We start from the raw sequence: 20,025 nt of genomic DNA, 5'->3' as shown, positions 1-20,025 counted from the left end.
ATTGGCAAACTGCACCACGGCCACCTGGGTTGAGGGTGAGCAGAGGAGGGGTGAGTGGGAGGGTGAGTGGGTGAGTGGGTGGGAGAGTGAGTGGGTGAGTGGGTGGGAGAGTGAGTGGGTGAGTGGGTGAGTGAGTGAGTGGGTGAGTGGGTGAGTGAGTGGGTGAGTGGGTGGGAGAGTGAGTGGGTGAGTGGGTGGGAGAGTGAGTGGGTGAGTGGGTGGGTGGGTGGGAGAGTGGGTGAGTGGGTGAGTGAGTGGGTGAGTGGGTGAGTGAGTGGGTGAGTGAGTGGGTGAGTGAGTGAGTGAGTGGGTGAGTGGGTGGGAGAGTGGGTGAGTGGGTGGGTGAGTGGGTGAGTGAGTGAGTGAGTGGGTGAGTGAGTGGGTGAGTGAGTGGGATGGTCAGCTGAGTCTCAACAGAATTGGCAAACTGCACCACGGCCACCTGGGTTGAGGGTGAGCAGAGGAGGGGTGAGTGGGAGGGTGAGTGGGTGAGTGGGTGGGAGAGTGAGTGGGTGAGTGGGTGGGTGAGTGAGTGAGTGAGTGGGTAAGTGGGTGAGTGAGTGAGTGGGTGGGAGAGTGGGTGAGTGGGTGAGTGGGTGAGTGGGTGAGTGAGTGGGTGAGTGGGTGGGTGAGTGGGTGAGTGAGTGGGTGGGTGAGTGAGTGGGTGAGTGGGTGAGTGGGTGGGAGAGTGGGTGAGTGGGTGAGTGGGTGAGTGGGTGAGTGAGTGGGTGAGTGGGTGGGTGAGTGGGTGAGTGGGTGAGTGGGTGAGTGAGTGAGTGAGTGGGTGAGTGGGTGGGTGAGTGGGTGAGTGGGTGAGTGGGTGGGTGAGTGGGTGAGTGAGTGAGTGAGTGGGTGAGTGAGTGGGTGAGTGAGTGGGAGGGTGAGTGGGTGGGTGAGTGGGAGAGTGGGTGAGTGGGTGAGTGGGTGAGTGGGTGAGTGAGTGGGTGAGTGGGTGGGTGAGTGGGTGAGTGGGTGAGTGGGTGAGTGAGTGAGTGAGTGGGTGAGTGGGTGGGTGAGTGGGTGAGTGGGTGAGTGGGTGGGTGAGTGGGTGAGTGAGTGAGTGAGTGGGTGAGTGAGTGGGTGAGTGAGTGGGAGGGTCAGCTGAGTCTCAACAGAATTGGCGAACTGCACCACGGCCACCTGTGTTGAGGGTGAGCAGAGGGGGGGGGTGAGTGTGAGGGTGAGTGAGTGGGTGAGTGGGTGAGTGAGTGGGTGAGTGAGTGGGTGAGTGAGTGAGTGAATGGGTGAGTGAGTGGGTGGGTGGGTGGGTGAGTGGGTGAGTGAGTGAGTGGGTGAGTGAGTGGGGGGGGGTGGGTGAGTGAGTGAGTGTGGGGGTGAGTGAGTGTGGGGGTGAGTGAGTGAGTGAGTGGGTGGGTGGGTGAGTGAGTGAGTGGGTGGGTGAGTGAGTGAGTGGGTGAGTGAGTGAGTGGGAGGGTGAGTGGGTGGGTGAGTGGGAGGGTGGGTGGGTGAGTGGGTGAGTTAGTGGGTGAGTGAGTGGGCGGGTGGGTGAGTGGGTGAGTGAGTGGGTGAGTGAGTGAGTGAGTGGGTGAGTGGGTGAGTGAGTGGGTGGGTGGGTGAGTGGGTGAGTGGGTGAGTGGGTGAGTGAGTGGGTGAGTGAGTGGGTGGGTGGGTGAGTGGGTGAGTGAGTGGGTGAGTGGGTGAGTGAGTGGGTGGGTGGGTGAGTGGGTGAGTGGGTGAGTGGGTGAGTGAGTGGGTGAGTGAGTGGGTGGGTGGGTGAGTGGGTGAGTGAGTGGGTGAGTGAGTGGGAGGGTCAGCTGAGTCTCAACAGAATTGGCGAACTGCACTACGGCCACCTGTGGTGAAGGTGAGCAGAGGGGGGGTGAGTGAGTGAATGGGTGAGTGAGTGAGTAGGTGGGTGGGTAAGTTAGTGAGTGAGTGGGTGAGTGGGTGAGTGAGTGGGTAAGTGGCTGAGTGAGTGGGTGAGTGGGTGAGTGGGTGAGTGAGTGAGTGGGTGAGTGAGTGGGTGAGTGGCTGGGTGAGTGGGTGAGTGAGTGAGTGAGTGGTGAGTGGGAGGGTGAGTGAGTGAGTGGGTGAGTGAGTGAGTGAGTGGGTGAGTGGGTGAGTGAGTGGGTAAGTGGCTGAGTGAGTGGGTGAGTGAGTGGGTGATGGGTGAGTGAGTGAGTGAGTTGGTAAGTAAGTGGGTGAGTGAGTGGGTGAGTGAGTGAGTTGGTGAGTGGGTGAGTGAGTGAGTGGGTGAGTGGGTGAGTGGGTGAGTGAGTGAGTGGGTGAGTGAGTGAGTGAGTAGGTGGGTGGGTGAGTTGGCGGGTGAGTGAGTGAGTGAGTGGGTGAGTGAGTGGGTGGGTGAGTGAGTGGGTGAGTGGGTTAGTGAGTGGGTGAGCTAGTGGGTGAGTGGGTGAGTGAAGGTGACGAAGGTCTAGTTGATCACAGACTCACTCTCACACTCACTCACTCACACACTCACTCACAGACTCACTCACAGACTAACTCACTCACACACTCACTCATACACTCACTCACTGACTCACTCACACACTCACTCACTCTCACATTCATATACTCACTCACTCACACACTCACTCACACACTCACTCATACATTCACTCATACACTCACACACTCACTCACAGACTCAATCACAGACTCACTCACACACTCACTCACACACTCACTCACTCTCACACTCACTCACTCACACACTCACTTACACACTCACTCACTCACCCACTCACTCACTCAGACACTCGTACACTCACACACTCACACACTCACTCACACACTCACTCACTCACACACTCACTCACTCACACACTCACTCACTCACACACTCACTTACACACTCACTCACTCACCCACTCACTCACTCAGACACTCGTACACTCACACACTCACACACTCACTCACACACTCACTCACTCACACACTCACTCACTCACACACTCACTCACTCACACACCCACTCTCACACTCACTCACTCACCTGGATGTTAGTCCCCCAACTCTCCTCTACTATCTCCCACGTGTATTTCATCACTCACTCACTCACACACTCACTCACAGACTCAGTCACTCACACACTCACTCTCACACTCACTCACTCACACACTCACTCACACACTCACTCACTCACACACTCACTCACTCACACACTCACTCACTCACACACTCACTCACACACTCACTCACTCACACACTCTCACACTCACTCACTCACCTGGATGTTAGTCCCCCTACTCTCCTGTACTATCTCCCACGTGTAATTCATCACTCACTCACTCACACACTCACTCTCTCGCTCACTCACACACTCACTCACACACTCACTCACTCACACACTCACTCACTCACACACTCACTCACTCTCACACTCACTCACTCACTCACCTGGATGTTAGTCCCCTTACTCTCCTGTACTATCTCCCACGTGTAATTCATCACTCACTCACACACTCACACACTCACTCACTCACACACTAACTCACTCACTCTCACACTCACTCACTCACCTGGATGTTAGTCCCCTTACTCTCCTGTACTATCTCCCACGTGTAATTCATCACACACTCACTCACACACTCACTCTCTCGCTCACTCACACACTCACTCACACATTCACTCACACATTCACTCACTCACACACTCACTCACTCACACACTCACTCACTCACCCACTCACTCACACACTCACTCACTCACAGACTCACTCACTCACACACTCACTCACTCACACACTCACTCATACACTCTCACACTCACAGACTCACCCACTCACACACTCACTCACTCACCCACTCACTCATACACTCACTCACTCATACACTCACTCACTCACACACTCACTCACAGACTCACTCACAGACACACTCACTCATACACTCACTCACTCACACACTCACTCACTCTCACACTCACTCACTCACCTGGATGTTAGTCCCTCTACTCTCCTGTACTATCTCCCACGTGTAATTCATCACTCACTCACTCACACACTCACACACTCACTCACAGACTCACTCACTCACACACTCACTCACTCACACACTCACTCACACACTCACTCACTCACACACTCACTCACACACTCACACACTCACTCACACACTCACTCACTCACACACTCACTCATACACACACTCACACACTCACTCACACACTCACTCACACACTCACACGCTCACTCATACACTCACACACTCACTCACTCACACACTCACTCACTCACACACTCACTCACTCACACACTCACTCACTCACACATTCACACACTCACTCACTCACACACTCACTCACTCACCTGGATGTTAGTCCCCTTACTCTCCTGTACAATCTCCCACGTGTAATTCATCATCCGCGTGAAGTCCTCCGGCTTGAGGCTCGAGGAACCATCAAGTAGCAGGACGAGGTCCACCAGCGGGGCGGAGCAAGCTGCAACATCAACAACAACAACATCAACAACATCAACAACAACAACATCAACAACATCATCAACAACAACAACATCAACAACAACACAAACAACAACAACATCAACAACATCATCAACAACAACATCAACAACATAAACAACAACAAAACAACATCATCAACAACAACATCAACAACATAAACAACAACAAAAACAACATCAACATCATCAACAACAACATAAACAACATCAACAACATCATCAACAACATCAACAACATCAACAACAACAACATCAACATCAACAACATCAACAACAACAACATCAACAACAACATCAACAACATCAACAACAACACAAACAACATCAACAACAACCACAACAACAACCACAACATCATCAACATCATCAACATCATCAACAACATCAACAACAACATAAACAACAACATCAACATCACCAACAACATAAACAACAACATCAACAACATCAACAACAACATAATCAACAACAACAACATCAACAACAACATCAACAACATCAACAACAACACAAACAACATCAACATCATCAACAACAACATAAACAACATCAACAACATCATCAACAACAACAACATCAACAACAACATCAACAACATCAACAACATCAACAACATCAACATCAACAACATCACCAACATCAACAATATCAACAACAACATCAACAACAACATCACCAACATCAACAACAACATCACCAACAACATCATCATCAATAACATCAACAACAACATAAACAACAACATCAACAACATCAACAACAACAAAAACAACAACATCAACAACATCAACAACAACATCAGCAACATCATCAACAACATCAACAACATAAACAACAACATCAACATCACCAACAACATAAACAACAACATCAACAACATCAACAACAACATAATCAACAACAACATCATCAACAACAACATCAACAACATCAACAACAACATAATCAACAACAACATCAACAACATCATCAACAACAACATCAACAACAACATCAACATCATCAACATCAACAACATCAACAACATCAACAACAACAACAACATCAACATCAACATCTTCAACATCAACAACATCAACAACAACATCAACAACAACATCAACAACAACATCAACAACATCATCAACAACAACAACATCAACAACAACATCAACAACATCAACAACAACATAATCAACAACAACATCAACAACATCATCAACAACAACATCAACAACAACATCAACATCATCAACATCAACAACATCAACAACAACAACAACATCAACAACAACATCAAAATCTTCAACATCAACAACATCAACAACAACATCAACAACAACATCAACAACAACATCAATAACAACATCATCAACAACAACAACATCAACAACATCAAAATCAACAACATCAACATCATCAACAACATCAACAACATCAACAACAACATCAACAACATCAACAACATCAACAACAACAACATCATCAACAACATCAACAACATCAACAACAACATCATCAACAACAACATCAACAACATCAACAACAACATCATCAACAACAACATCAACAACAACGTAAACATCAACAACAACATCATCAACATCATCATCAACAACATCATCAACAACATCAACAACAACATCATCAACAACATCATCAACAACATCAACAACAACATAATCATCATCAACAACAACAACTTCAACAACATCAACAACAACATCAACAACAACATCAACAACAACATCAACAACAACATCAACAACAACATCATCAACAACAACATCAACAACATCATCAACAACATCAACAACAACATCATCAACAACAACAAGATCATCATCAACAACAACAACTTCAACAACATCAACAACAACATCAACAACAACAACATCATCAACAACATCAACAACAACATCATCAACAACAACATCAACAACATCAACAACATCAAAAACACCATGATCATCAACATCCCCAACATCTTCAAACAACATCAACAACAACAACAACATCAACAACATCAACAACATCATCAACAACAACATCAACAACATCATCAACAACAACATCAACAACATCAACAACAACATCAACAACATCATCATCAACATCAACAATATCAACAACATCATCAACAACAACAACATCAACAACAACATCATCAACAACAACAACATCAACAACAACAAAAACAACATCACCAACAACACAAACAACAACATCAACAACATGAACAACATAAACAACAAATTCAACATCATCAACAACATCAACAACAACATCACCAACAACACAAACAACAACATCAACAACATGAACAACATAAACAACAAATTCAACATCATCAACAACATCAACAACAACATAAACAACAACATCAACAACATCAACAACAACAAAAACAACATCAACAACATCAACAACAACAGCAACATCATCAACAACATCAACAACAACATAAACAACAACATAAACAACAACATCAACATCACCAACAACATAAACAACAACATCAACAACATCATCAACAACAACATCAACAACAACATCAACACCATCAACATCAACAACATCAACAACAACATCAACAACATCAACAACAACATCAACATCTTCAACATCAACAACATCAACAACAACATCAACAACAACATCAACAACAACATCATCAACAACAACATCAACAACATCAAAATCAACAACATCATCAACATCATCAACAACATCAACAACATCAACAACAACATCAACAACATCAACAACATCAACAACATCATCAACAACATTAACATCAACAACATCAACAACAACATCATCAACAACATCATCAACAACAACATCATCAACAACAACATAAACATCAACAACAACATAAACATCAACAACAACATCATCAACATCATCATCAACAACATCAACATCATCAACAACATCAACAACAACATCATCAACAACATCATCAACAACATCAACAACAACATAATCATCATCAACAACAACAACTTCAACAACATCAACAACAACATCAAAAACAACATCATCAACAACAACATCAACAACAACATCATCAACAACAACATCAACAAGATCATCAACAACATCAACAACAACATAATCATCATCAACAACTTCAACAACATCAACAACAACATCAACAACAACAACATCATCAACAACATCAACAACAACATCATCAACAACAACATCAACAACATCAACAACATCAACAACATCAAAAACACCATGATCATCAACATCCACAACATCATCAACAACATCAACATCAACAACAACATCAACAACATCAACAACATCAACAACAACATCAACAACATCATCAACAACAACATCATCAACATCAACATTATCAACAACAACATCAACAACAACATCAACAACATCAACAACAACATCAATAACATCAACAACATCAACAACAACAACATCAACAACATCAACACCAACATCAACATAATCAACAACATCAAAAACACCATGATCATCAACATCATCAACATCATCAACAATAACAACATCAACAACATCAACAACATCACCAACATCAACAACAACATCAACAACATCAACAACATCATCAACAACATCAACAAAAACATCAACATAATCAACAACATCAACAACACCATGATCATCAACAACAACATCAACAACAACATCATCAACAACAACATCAACAACATCAACAACAACATCAACAACATCAACAACACCATGATCATCAACAACAACATCAACAACAACAACATCTTGATGGTGGTGGTGATAATGTTGGTGGTGATGGTGCGGTGATGGGGATGGTGATGGTGATGATGTTGCTGATGCTTTTGATGTTGATGATGGTGTTGATGGGGGTGTTGATGATGTTGTTGATGGGGGTGTTGACAGGGGTGTTGATGGGGGTATTGATGGGGCTGTTGATGGGGGTGTTGACAGGGGTGTTGATGGAGATGTTGACAGGGGTGTTGATGTGGTGTTGATGGGGGTGTTGATGGGGGTGTTGATGGGGGTGTTGATGTTGATGGTGATGTTGATTGGGGTGCTGATGGGGGTGTTGATGGTGATGTTGATGGGGGTGTTGATGGGGGTATTGATGGGGGTGTTGATGGGGGTGTTGACAGGGGTGTTGATGTGGTGTTGACAGCGGTGTTGATGTGGTGTTGATGGGGGTGTTGATGGGGGTGTTGATGGGGGTGTTGATGGGGGTGTTGATGGGGTGCTGATGGGGGTGTTGATGGGGGTGTTGATGATGTTGTTGATGGGGGTGTTGATGGGGGTGTTGATGGTGATGTTGATGGGGGTGTTGATGGGGGTGTTGATGGGAAGGTGTTGATGGGGGTGTTAATGGGGGTGTTGATGGGGGTGTTGATTGGGTGTTGATGGGGTGTTGATGGGGGGGTGATGGTGATGTTGATGGGGGTGTTGATGGTGATGTTGATGCTGATGTTGATGGTGATGTTGATGGTGATGTTGATGGGGTGTTGATGGGGGTGTTGATGGTGATGTTGATGGGGTGTTGATGGGGGTGTTGATGGGGGTGTTGATCATGTTGATGGGGGTGTTGATGGGGGTGTTGATGGTGATGTTGATGGGGTGTTGATGGGGGTGCTGATGGGGGTGTTGATGGGGGTGTTGATGGGGGTGTTGATGGGGGTGTTGATGGGGGTGTTGATGGTGATATTGATGGGGGTGTTGATGGGGGTGTTGATGGGGGTGTTGATGGGGGTGTTGATGGTGATGTTGATGGGGGTGTTGATGGGGGTGTTGATGGTCATGTTGATGGGGGTGATGGTGATGTTGATGTCATGTTGATGGGGGTGATGGTGATGTTGATGGGGGTGCTTATGAGGGTGTTGATTGGGTGTTGATGTGGGTGTTGATGGGGGTGTTGATGGGGGTGTTGATGGGGGTGCTCATGGGGGTGTTGATGATGTTGTTGATGGTGATGTTGATGGGGGTGATGGTGATGTTGATGGGGGTGTTGATGGGGGTGTTGATGGTGATGTTGATGGGGGTGATGGTGATGTTGATGGGGGTGTTGATGGGGGTGTTGATGGGGGTGTTGATGGGGGTGTTGATGGGGGTGCTCATGGGGGTGTGATGATGTTGTTGATGGTGATGTTGATGGGGGTGATGGTGATGTTGATGGGGGTGTTGATGGGGGTGTTGATGGGGGTGTTGATGGTGATGTTGATGGGGGTGTTGATGGGGGTGTTGATGGGGGTGTTGATGGGGGTGTTGATGGTGATGTTGATGGGGGTGTTGATGTTGATGGGGGTGTTGATGGGGATGTTGATGGTGATGTTGATGGGGGTGTTGATGGAGGTGTTAATGGGGGTGTTGATGATGATGTTGATGGGGGTGTTGATGGGGGTGTTAATGATGGGGTGTTGATGGGGGTGGTGATGGTGATGTTGATGGGGGTGTTGATGGGGGTGTTGATGGGAAGGTGTTGATGGGGGTGTTGATGGGGGTGTTGATGGGGGTGTTGATTGGGTGTTGATGGGGTGTTGATGGTGATGTTGATGGTGATGTTGATGGTGATGTTGATGGGGTGTTGATGGGGATGTTGATGGTTATGTTGATGGGGTGTTGATGGGGTTGTTGATGGGGGTGTTGATGGGGGTGTTGATGGGGGTGTTGATGCGGGTATTGATGGGGGTGTTGATGGGGGTGTTGACGGGTGTTAATGGTGATGTTGATGGGGGTGTTGATGGGGGTGTTGATGGGGGTGTTGATGGGGGTGTTGATGATGTTGTTGATGGGTGTGTTGATGGGGGTGTTGAGGGGAGTTAGATGGGGGTGTTGTTGATGGTGATGTTGATGGGGGTGTTGATGGGGGTGTTGATGGTGATGTTGATGGGGGTGTTGATGGGGGTGTTGATGGGGGTGTTGATGGGGGTGTTGATGATGTTGTTGATGGGTGTGTTGATGGGGGTGTTGATGGGGGTGTTGATGGGGGTGTTGTTGATGGTGATGTTGATGGGGGTGTTGATGGGGGTGTTGATGGTGATGTTGATGGGGGTGTTGATAGGGGTGTTGATGGGGGTGTTGATAGGGTGTTGATGGGGGTGTTGATGGGGGTGTTGATGGGGGTGTTGATTGGGGTGTTGATGGAGTGTTGATGGGGTGTTGATGATGTTGTTCATGGTGATGTTGATGGGGGTGTTGATGGGGGTGTTGATGGGGGTGTTAATGGGTGTATTGATGGGGGTGTTGATGGGGGTGTTGATGGGGGTGTTGATGATGTTGTTGATGGGGGTGTTGACGGGGGTGTTGATGGGGGTGTTGATGATGTTGTTGATGGGGGTGTTGATGGGGGTGTTGATGGGGGTGTTGATGGGGGTGTTAATGGGTGTATTGATGGTGGTGTTGATGGGGGTGTTGATGGGGGTGTTGATGATGTTGTTGATGGGGGTGTTGATGGGGGTGATGATGGGGTGTTGATGGGGGTGTTGATGGGGGTGTTGATGGGGGTGTTGTTGATGGTGATGTTGATGGGGGTGTTGATGGGGTGTTGATGGTGATGTTGATGGGGGTGTTGATAGGGGTATTGATGGGGGTGTTGATAGGGTGTTGATGGGGGTGTTGATGGGGGTGTTGATGGGGGTGTTGATTGGGGTGTTGATGGAGTGTTGATGGGGTGTTGATGATGTTGTTCATGGTGATGTTGATGGGGGTGTTGATGGGGGTGTTGATGGGGGTGTTAATGGGTGTATTGATGGGGGTGTTGATGCGGGTGTTGATGGGGGTGTTGATGGGGGTGTTGATGATGTTGTTGATGGGGGTGTTGACGGGGGTGTTGATGGGGGTGTTGATGATGTTGTTGATGGGGGTGTTGATGGGGGTGTTGATGGGGGTGTTGATGGGGGTGTTAATGGGTGTATTGATGGTGGTGTTGATGGGGGTGTTGATGGGGGTGTTGATGATGTTGTTGATGGGGGTGTTGATGGGGGTGATGATGGGGTGTTGATGGGGGTGTTGATGGGGGTGCTGATGGGGGTGTTGATGATGTTGTTGATGGGGGTGTTGACGGGGGTGTTGATGGGGGTGTTGATGATGTTGTTGATGGGGGTGTTGATGGGGGTGTTGATGGGGGTGTTGATGGGGGTGTTAATGGGTGTATTGATGGTGGTGTTGATGGGGGTGTTGATGGGGGTGTTGATGATGTTGTTGATGGTGGTGTTGATGGGGGTGATGATGGGGTGTTGATGGGGGTGTTAATGGGTGTATTGATGGTGGTGTTGATGGTGGTGTTGATGGGGGTGTTTATGGGGGTGTTAATGGGTGTATTGATGGGGGTGTTGATGGGGGTGTTGATGGGGGTGTTGATGGGGGTGTTGATGATGTTGTTGATGGGGGTGTTGACGGGGGTGTTGATGGGGGTGTTGATGATGTTGTTGATGGGGGTGTTGATGGGGGTGTTGATGGGGGTGTTGATGGGGGTGTTAATGGGTTTATTGATGGTGGTGTTGATGGGGGTGTTGATGGGGGTGTTGATGATGTTGTTGATGGGGGTGTTGATGGGGGTGATGATGGGGTGTTGATGGGGGTGTTGATGGGGGTGTTGATGGGGGTGTTGTTGATGGTGATGTTGATGGGGGTGTTGATGGGGGTGTTGATGGTGATGTTGATGGGGGTGTTGATAGGGGTGTTGATGGGGGTGTTGATAGGGTGTTGATGGGGGTGTTGATGGGGTGTTGATGGGGGTGTTGATTGGGGTGTTGATGGAGTGTTGATGGGGTGTTGATGATGTTGTTCATGGTGATGTTGATGGGGGTGTTGATGGGGTGTTGATGGGGGTGTTAATGGGTGTATTGATGGGGGTGTTGATGGGGGTGTTGATGGGGGTGTTGATGGGGGTGTTGATTGGGGTGTTGATGGAGTGTTGATGGGGTGTTGATGATGTTGTTCATGGTGATGTTGATGGGGGTGTTGATGGGGGTGTTGATGGGGGTGTTGATGGGGGTGTTGATGGGGGTGTTAATGGGTGTATTGAAATGGTGGTGTTGATGGGGGTGTTGATGGGGGTGTTGATGATGTTGTTGATGGGGGTGTTGATGGGGGTGATGATGGGGTGTTGATGGGGTGTTGATGGGGGTGTTGATGGGGGTGTTGATGATGTTGTTGATGGGGGTGTTGACGGGGGTGTTGATGGGGGTGTTGATGATGTTTTTGATGGGGGTGTTGATGGGGGTGTTGATGGGGGTGTTGATGGGGGTGTTAATGGGTGTATTGATGGTGGTGTTGATGGGGGTGTTGATGGGGGTGTTGATGATGTTGTTGATGGGGGTGTTGATGGGGGTGATGATGGGGTGTTGATGGGGGTGTTAATGGGTGTATTGATGGTGGTGTTGATGGTGGTGTTGATGATGTTGATGATGGGGGTGTTGATGGGGTGTTGATGGTGTTGTTGATCGGGGTGATGATGGGGTGTTGATGGGGGTGTTGATGGGGGTGTTGATGATGTTGTTGATGGGGGTGTTGATTGGGTGTTGATGGGGGTGTTGATGGGGGTGTTGATGGTGATGTTGATGGGGGTGTTCATGGGGGTGTTGATGGGGTGTGTTGATGGTGATGTTGATGGGGGTGTTGATGTTGATGGGGGTGTTGATGGGGGTGTTGATGGTGATGTTGATGGGGGTGTTGATGGAGGTGTTAATGGGGGTGTTGATGATGATGTTGATGGGGGTGTTGATGGGGGTGTTAATGGGGGTGTTGATGGGGGTGTTGATTGGGTGTTGATGGGGTGTCGATGGGGGTGGTGATGTTGATGGGGGTGTTGATGGGGGTGTTAATGGGGGTGTTGATGGTGATGTTGATGGGAAGGTGTTGATGGGGGTGGTGATGGTGATGTTGATGGGGGTGTTGATGGGGGTGTTGATGTTGATGTTGATGGTGATGTTGATGGTGATGTTGATGGTGATGGGGTGTTGATGGGGGTGTTGATGGTGATGTTGATGGGGTGTTGATGGGGTTGTTGATGGGGGTGTTGATGGGGGTGCTGATGATGTTGATGGGGGTGTTGATGGGGGTGTTGATGGGGGTATTGATGGGGGTGTTGATGGGGGTGTTGATGGGGGTGTTGATGGTGATGTTGATGGGGGTGTTGATGGGGGTGTTGATGGGGGTCTTGATGGGGGTGTTGATGATGTTGTTGATGGTGATGTTGATGGGGGTGTTGATGGGGTGTTGATGGGGGTGTTGATGGGGTGTTGATGGGGGTGTTGATGGGGGTCTTGATGGGGGTGTTGATGATGTTGTTGATGGTGATGTTGATGGGGGTGATGGAGCTTTACCTTGAGTCTCAAAGAGTGCCCTGTGTAGACGTCGGTCCTGTGTGTAACAGGTGATGATGATGATGGTGATGATGGTGATGATGGTGATGATGATGGTGATGATGGTGGTGATGGTAGTGATGATGGTGGTGATGATGATGGTGTTGATGGTGGTGATGTACCTTGAGTCTCAATGAGTGCCCTGTGTAGACACCAGGCCTGGGTGTAACAGGTGATGATGGTGATGTTGATGGTGATGATGATGATGATGGTGGTGATGGTGATGATGATGGTGGTGATGATGGTGATGGTGATGATGGTGATGATGATGTGGCTGTACCTTGAGTCTCAATGTGTGCCCTGTGTAGACACCAGTCCTGGGTGTAACAGGTGATGATGATGATGATGGTGGTGATCATGGTGATGATGGTGATGATGATGGTGATGATGATGATGATGTGGCTGTACCTTGAGTCTCAATGAGTGCCCTGTGTAGACGCCAGTCCTCGGTGTAACAGGTGATGATGATGTTGATGGTGATGATGATGATGGTGGTGATCATGGTGATGATGGTGATGATGATGGTGATGATGATGATGATGTGGCTGTACCTTGAGTCTCAATGAGTGCCCTGTGTAGACGCCAGTCCTCGGTGTAACAGGTGATGATGATGATGGTGGTGATGATGGTGATGATGGTGATGATGATGATGATGGTGATGATGATGATGATGTGGCTGTACCTTGAGTCTCAATGAGTGCCCTGTGTAGACACCAGTCCTGGGTGTAACAGGTGATGATGATGGTGATGATGGTGATGATGATGGTGGTGATGATGATGATGATGGAGCTGTACCGTGTGTCTCAATGAGTGCCCTGTGTAGACGCCAGTCCTGGGTGTTACAGGTGATGATGATGATGATGGAGCTGTACCTTGTGTCTCAATGAGTGCCCTGTGTAGATGCCAGTCCTGGGTTTAACAGGTGATGATGATGGTGGTGATGATGATGATGGGGCTGTACCTTGTGTCTCAATGAGTGCCCTGTGTAGACGCCAGTCCTCGGTGTAGAGGTGGCAGGAGCCCTTCAGGTAGCGGTTGCGGCTGCAGATCACCTCACGTGAAGCGTTACACACCTGGGCACAGTCAACAACATCACCAACAACACCAACAACATCACCAACATCACCAACATCACCAACAACATCACCAACATCACCAACATCACCAACAACATCACCAACATCACCAACATCACCAACAACATCACCAACATCACCACCATCACCAACATCACCACCAACATCAACATCACCAACATCACCAACATCACCACCATCACCAACATCACCACCAACATCACCAACATCAACATCATCACCAACATCACCAACAACAACATCAACATCACCAACATCAACAACATCACCACCAACATCACCAACATCAACATCACCACCAACATCATCACCAACATCACCAACATCACCACCATCACCAACATCACCACCAACATCAACATCACCAACATCACCACCAACATCAACATCACCAACATCACCAACATCACCACCAACATCACCAACATCACCAACAACATCAACAACATCATCAACATCATCAACATCACCAACATCACCAACATCACCACCATCACCAACATCACCACCAACATCACCAACATCAACATCATCACCAACATCACCAACAACAACATCAACATCACCAACATCAACAACATCACCACCAACATCACCAACATCAACATCACCACCAACATCATCACCAACATCACCACCATCACCAACATCACCACCAACATCAACATCACCAACATCACCACCAACATCAACATCACCAACATCACCAACATCACCAACATCACCAACATCATCAACAACATCACCAACATCACCACCACCATCACAACATCACCAACATCACCAACATCAACATCATCACCAACATCACCAACAACAACATCAACATCACCAACATCACCACCATCATCACCAACATCACCAACATCAACAACATCACCACCATCACCAACATCACCAACATCACCAACATCACCACCATCACCAACATCACTAACATCACCAACATCACCAACATCATCAACATCACCATCAACATCATCATCCCGATCACCAACAGTGTGGTGAGTGTGGTGAGTGGTGTGGTGAGTGTGGTGAGTGGTGTGGTGAGTGTGGTGAGTATGGTGAGTGAGAGTGGTGAGTGTGGTGAGTGAGTGTGGTGTGGTGAGTGTGGTGAGCGTGGTGAGTGTGGTGAGTGGTGTGGTGAATGTGGTGAGTGTGGTGAATGTGGTGAGTGGTGTGGTGAGTGTGGTGAGTGTGGTGAGTGTGGTGAGTGGTGTGGTGAGTGTGGTGAGTGGTGTGGTGAGTTTGGTGAGGAACTCACCAAGAAAAGTTTCCCTTCTGGATCCGCTGTCAGAGTCATGCCGACCTCACCTCCTGCAACAACATCAACAACAACATCATCAACAACATCAACAACATCAACAACAACATCAACAACAAGATCATCAACAACAACATCATCAACATCAACAACATCATCAACAACATCACCATCATCACCATCATCACCTCCATCACCACCGTCACCTCCATCACCATCATCACCATCACCACCATCATCAGCTACATCATCATCTACATCAACATCAACATCACCATCAACATCATTACCAACATCACCTCCATCACCACCATCACGATCATCACCACCATCATCATCATCACCACCATCACCACCACCATCATCATCACCACCATCACCACCACCACCATCATCATCATCACCATCATCAACATCATCATCATCATCAACATCAACATTAACATCATCATCATCAACATCAACATCATCATCATCAACATCATCACCATCATCATCATCACCACCATCATCAAAAGCGTCGTGGTAACATTTTTGACATACGTTTTTCTGGATTTTTCTGTTGTTATTCTGTCTCTCACTGTTCAAGTAAACCTACCATTGAAATTATAGACTGATCATTTCTTTGTCAGTGGGCAAACGTACAAAATCAGCAGGGGATCAAATACGTTTTCCCCTCACTGCTTCTTCACGTTCTGCAGATGTAGATGCCACTGGTTCTTCACGTCCAGTAGATGTAGATGTCACTGGTTCTTCACGTTCTGTAGATGTAGATGTCACTGGTTCTTTACGTTCTGTAGATGTAGATGCCACAGGTTCTTCACGTTCTATAGATGCCACTGGTTCTTCACGTTCTACAGATGTAGATGCCGCTGGTTCTTCACGATATACAGATGTAGATGCCACTGGTTCTTCACGTTCTGCAGATGCAGATGCCACTGGTTCTTCACGTTGTGAAGATGTAGATGCCACTGGTTCTTCACGTTCTGTAGATGCCACTGGTTCTTCACGTTCTGCAGATGTAGATGCCACTGGTTCTTCACGTTCTGTAGATGTAGATGCCACTGGTTCTTCACGTTCTGCAGATGTAGATGCCACTGGTTCTTCACGTTCTGCAGATGTAGATGCCACTGGTTCTTCACGTTCTGCAGATGTAGATGCCACTGGTTCTTCACGTTCTACAGATGTAGATGCCACTGGTTCTTCACGTTCTGCAGATGTAGATGCCACTGGTTCTTCACGTTCTGTAGATGTAGATGCCACTGGTTCTTCACGTTCTGTAGATGTAGATGCCACTGGTTCTTCACGTTCTGTAGATGTAGATGCCACTGGTTCTTCACGTTCTACAGATGTAGATGCCACTGGTTATTCACGTTCTGCAGATGTAGATGCCACTGGTTCTTCACTTTCTGTAGATGTAGATGTCACTGGTTCTTCACGTTCTACAGATGTAGATGCCACTTGTTCTTCACGTTCTGCAGATGTAGATGCCACTGGTTCTTCACTTTCTGTAGATGTAGATGCCACTGGTTCTTCATGTTCTACAGATGTAGATGCCACTGGTTCTTCACGTTCTGTAGATGCCACTGGTTCTTCACCTTCTGTAGATGTAGATGCCACTGGTTCTTCACGTTCTGTAAATGTAGATGCCACTGGTTCATCATGTTCTACAGATGTAGATGCCACTGGTTCTTCACGTTCTGCAGACGTAGATGCCACTGGTTCTTCATGTTCTGTAGATGTAGATGCCACTGGTTATTCACGTTCTGTAGATGCCACTGGTTCTTCACGTTCTGTAGATGTAGATGTCACTGGTTCTTCACATTCTGCAGATGTAGATGCCACTGGTTCTTCACGATATACAGATGTAGATGTCCCTGGTTCTTCACGTTCTGTAGATGTAGATGAGACTGGTTCTTCATGTTCTGCAGATGTAGATGCCACTGGTTCTTCACGTTCTGCAGATGTAGATGTCACTGGTTCTTCACGTTCTGCAGATGTAGATGCCACTGGTTCTTCACGTTCTACAGATGTAGATGCCACTGGTTCTTCACGTTCTGCAGATGTAGATGCCACTGGTTCTTCATGTTCTGCAGATGTAGATGCCACTGGTTCTTCACGTTCTACAGATGTAGATGCCACTGGTTCTTCACGTTCTGCAGATGTAGATGCCACTGGTTCTTCATGTTCTGCAGATGTAGATGCCACTGGTTCTTCACGTTCTGCAGATGTAGATGTCACTGGTTCTTCACGTTCTGCAGATGTAGATGCCACTGGTTCTTCACATTCTGTAGATGGAGATGCCACTGGTTCTTCACGTTCTGCAGATGTTGGTGCCACTGGTTCTTCACGTTCTGTAAATGTAGATGCCACTGTTTCTTCACGTTCTACAGATGTAGATGCCACTGAATATTCACGTTCTGCAGATGTAGATGTCACTGGTTCTTCACGTTCTGCAGATGTAGATGTCACTTGTTCTTCACGTTCTACAGATGTAGATGCCACTGGTTCTTCACGTTCTGTAGATGTAGATGCCACTGGTTCTTCACGTTCTGTAGATGCCACTGGTTCTTCACGTTCTGTAGATGTAGATGCCACTGGTTCTTCACGTTCTGCAGATGCAGATGACCCTGGTTCTTCAAGATATACAGATGTAGATGCCACTGGTTCTTCACGTTCTGTATATGTAGATGTCACTGGTTCTTCACGATATACAGATGTAGATGCCACTGGTTCTTCACGTTCTGTAGATGTAGATGCCACTGGTTCTTCACGTTCTGTAGATGCCACTGGTTCTTCACGTTCTGTAGATGTAGATGCCACTGGTTCTTCACGCTTTGTAGATGTAGATGTCACTGGTTCATCACGTTCTGCAGACGTAGATGTCACTGGTTCTTCACGTTCTGTAGATGTAGATGCCACTGGTTCTTCACGTTCTGTAGATGCCACTAGTTCTTCACGTTCTGTAGATGTAGATGTCACAGGTTCTTCACGTTCTGCAGATGCAGATGCCCCTGGTTCTTCACGATATACAGATGTAGATGCCACTGGTTCTTCACGTTCTGTATATGTAGATGTCACTGGTTCTTCACGATATACAGATGTAGATGCCACTGGTTCTTCACGTTCTGCAGATGTAGATGCCACTGGTTCTTCACGTTCTGTAGATGCCACTAGTTCTTCACGACATACAGATGAAGATGCCACTGGTTCTTCACGTTCTGTAGATGTAGATGCCACTGGTTCTTCACGTTCTGTAGATGCCACTAGTTCTTCACGTTCTGTAGATGTAGATGTCACAGGTTCTTCACGTTCTGCAGATGCATATGCCCCTGGTTCTTCACGATATACAGATGTAGATGCCACTGGTTCTTCACGTTCTGTATATGTAGATGTCACTGGTTCTTCACGATATACAGATGTAGATGCCACTGGTTCTTCATGTTCTGCAGATGTAGATGCCACTGGTTCTTCACGTTCTGTAGACGTAGATGTCACTGGTTCTTCACGTTCTGCAGATGTAGATGCCACTGGTTCTTCATGTTCTGCAGATGTAGATGTCACTGGTTCTTCACGTTCTGTAGACGTAGATGTCACTGGTTCTTCACGTTCTGCAGATGTAGATGCCACTGGTTCTTCACTTTCTGTAGATGCAGATGCCCCTGGTTCTTCACGTTCTGTAGATGTAGATGCCACTGGTTCTTCACGTTCTGCAGATGTAGATGCCACTGGTTCTTCACGTTCTGTAGATGTAGATGCCACTGGTTCTTCACGTTCTACAGATGTAGATGTCACTGGTTCTTCACGTTCTGCAGATGTAGATGCCACTGGTTCTTCAGGTTCTGCAGATGTAGATGCCACTGGTTCTTCACGTTCTGTAGATGTAGATGCCACTGG

At 47.2% G+C, this 20,025-nt stretch overlaps 1 protein-coding gene across 1 annotated transcript in view; it reads right to left on the bottom strand.

Moving 5' to 3' along the window:
• Positions 1 to 20,025, bottom strand: part of LOC142907870 (integrin alpha-L-like) — a 62,296-nt gene that overhangs the window by 12,892 nt on the left and 29,379 nt on the right. Inside the window, exons 4-6 of the mRNA XM_076057762.1 lie at positions 16,129 to 16,181; positions 14,729 to 14,840; positions 4,274 to 4,404 (exon numbers count right to left, since the gene is read on the bottom strand). Coding sequence (XP_075913877.1) covers positions 4,274 to 4,404; positions 14,729 to 14,840; positions 16,129 to 16,181 — 296 coding nt within the window. The remainder of the gene's footprint in view (positions 1 to 4,273; positions 4,405 to 14,728; positions 14,841 to 16,128; positions 16,182 to 20,025) is intronic.

Source organism: Petromyzon marinus, chromosome 84 (genome assembly GCF_048934315.1).
Source record: "Petromyzon marinus isolate PM22_M1 ecotype Great Lakes invasive population chromosome 84, UKy_Petmar_22M1.pri1.0, whole genome shotgun sequence".
Classification (NCBI taxonomy): Eukaryota; Metazoa; Chordata; class Hyperoartia; order Petromyzontiformes; family Petromyzontidae; genus Petromyzon; species Petromyzon marinus.
Note: the sequence above shows the minus strand (reverse complement) of the source record. Positions and strands in the feature narration are given on the sequence as shown.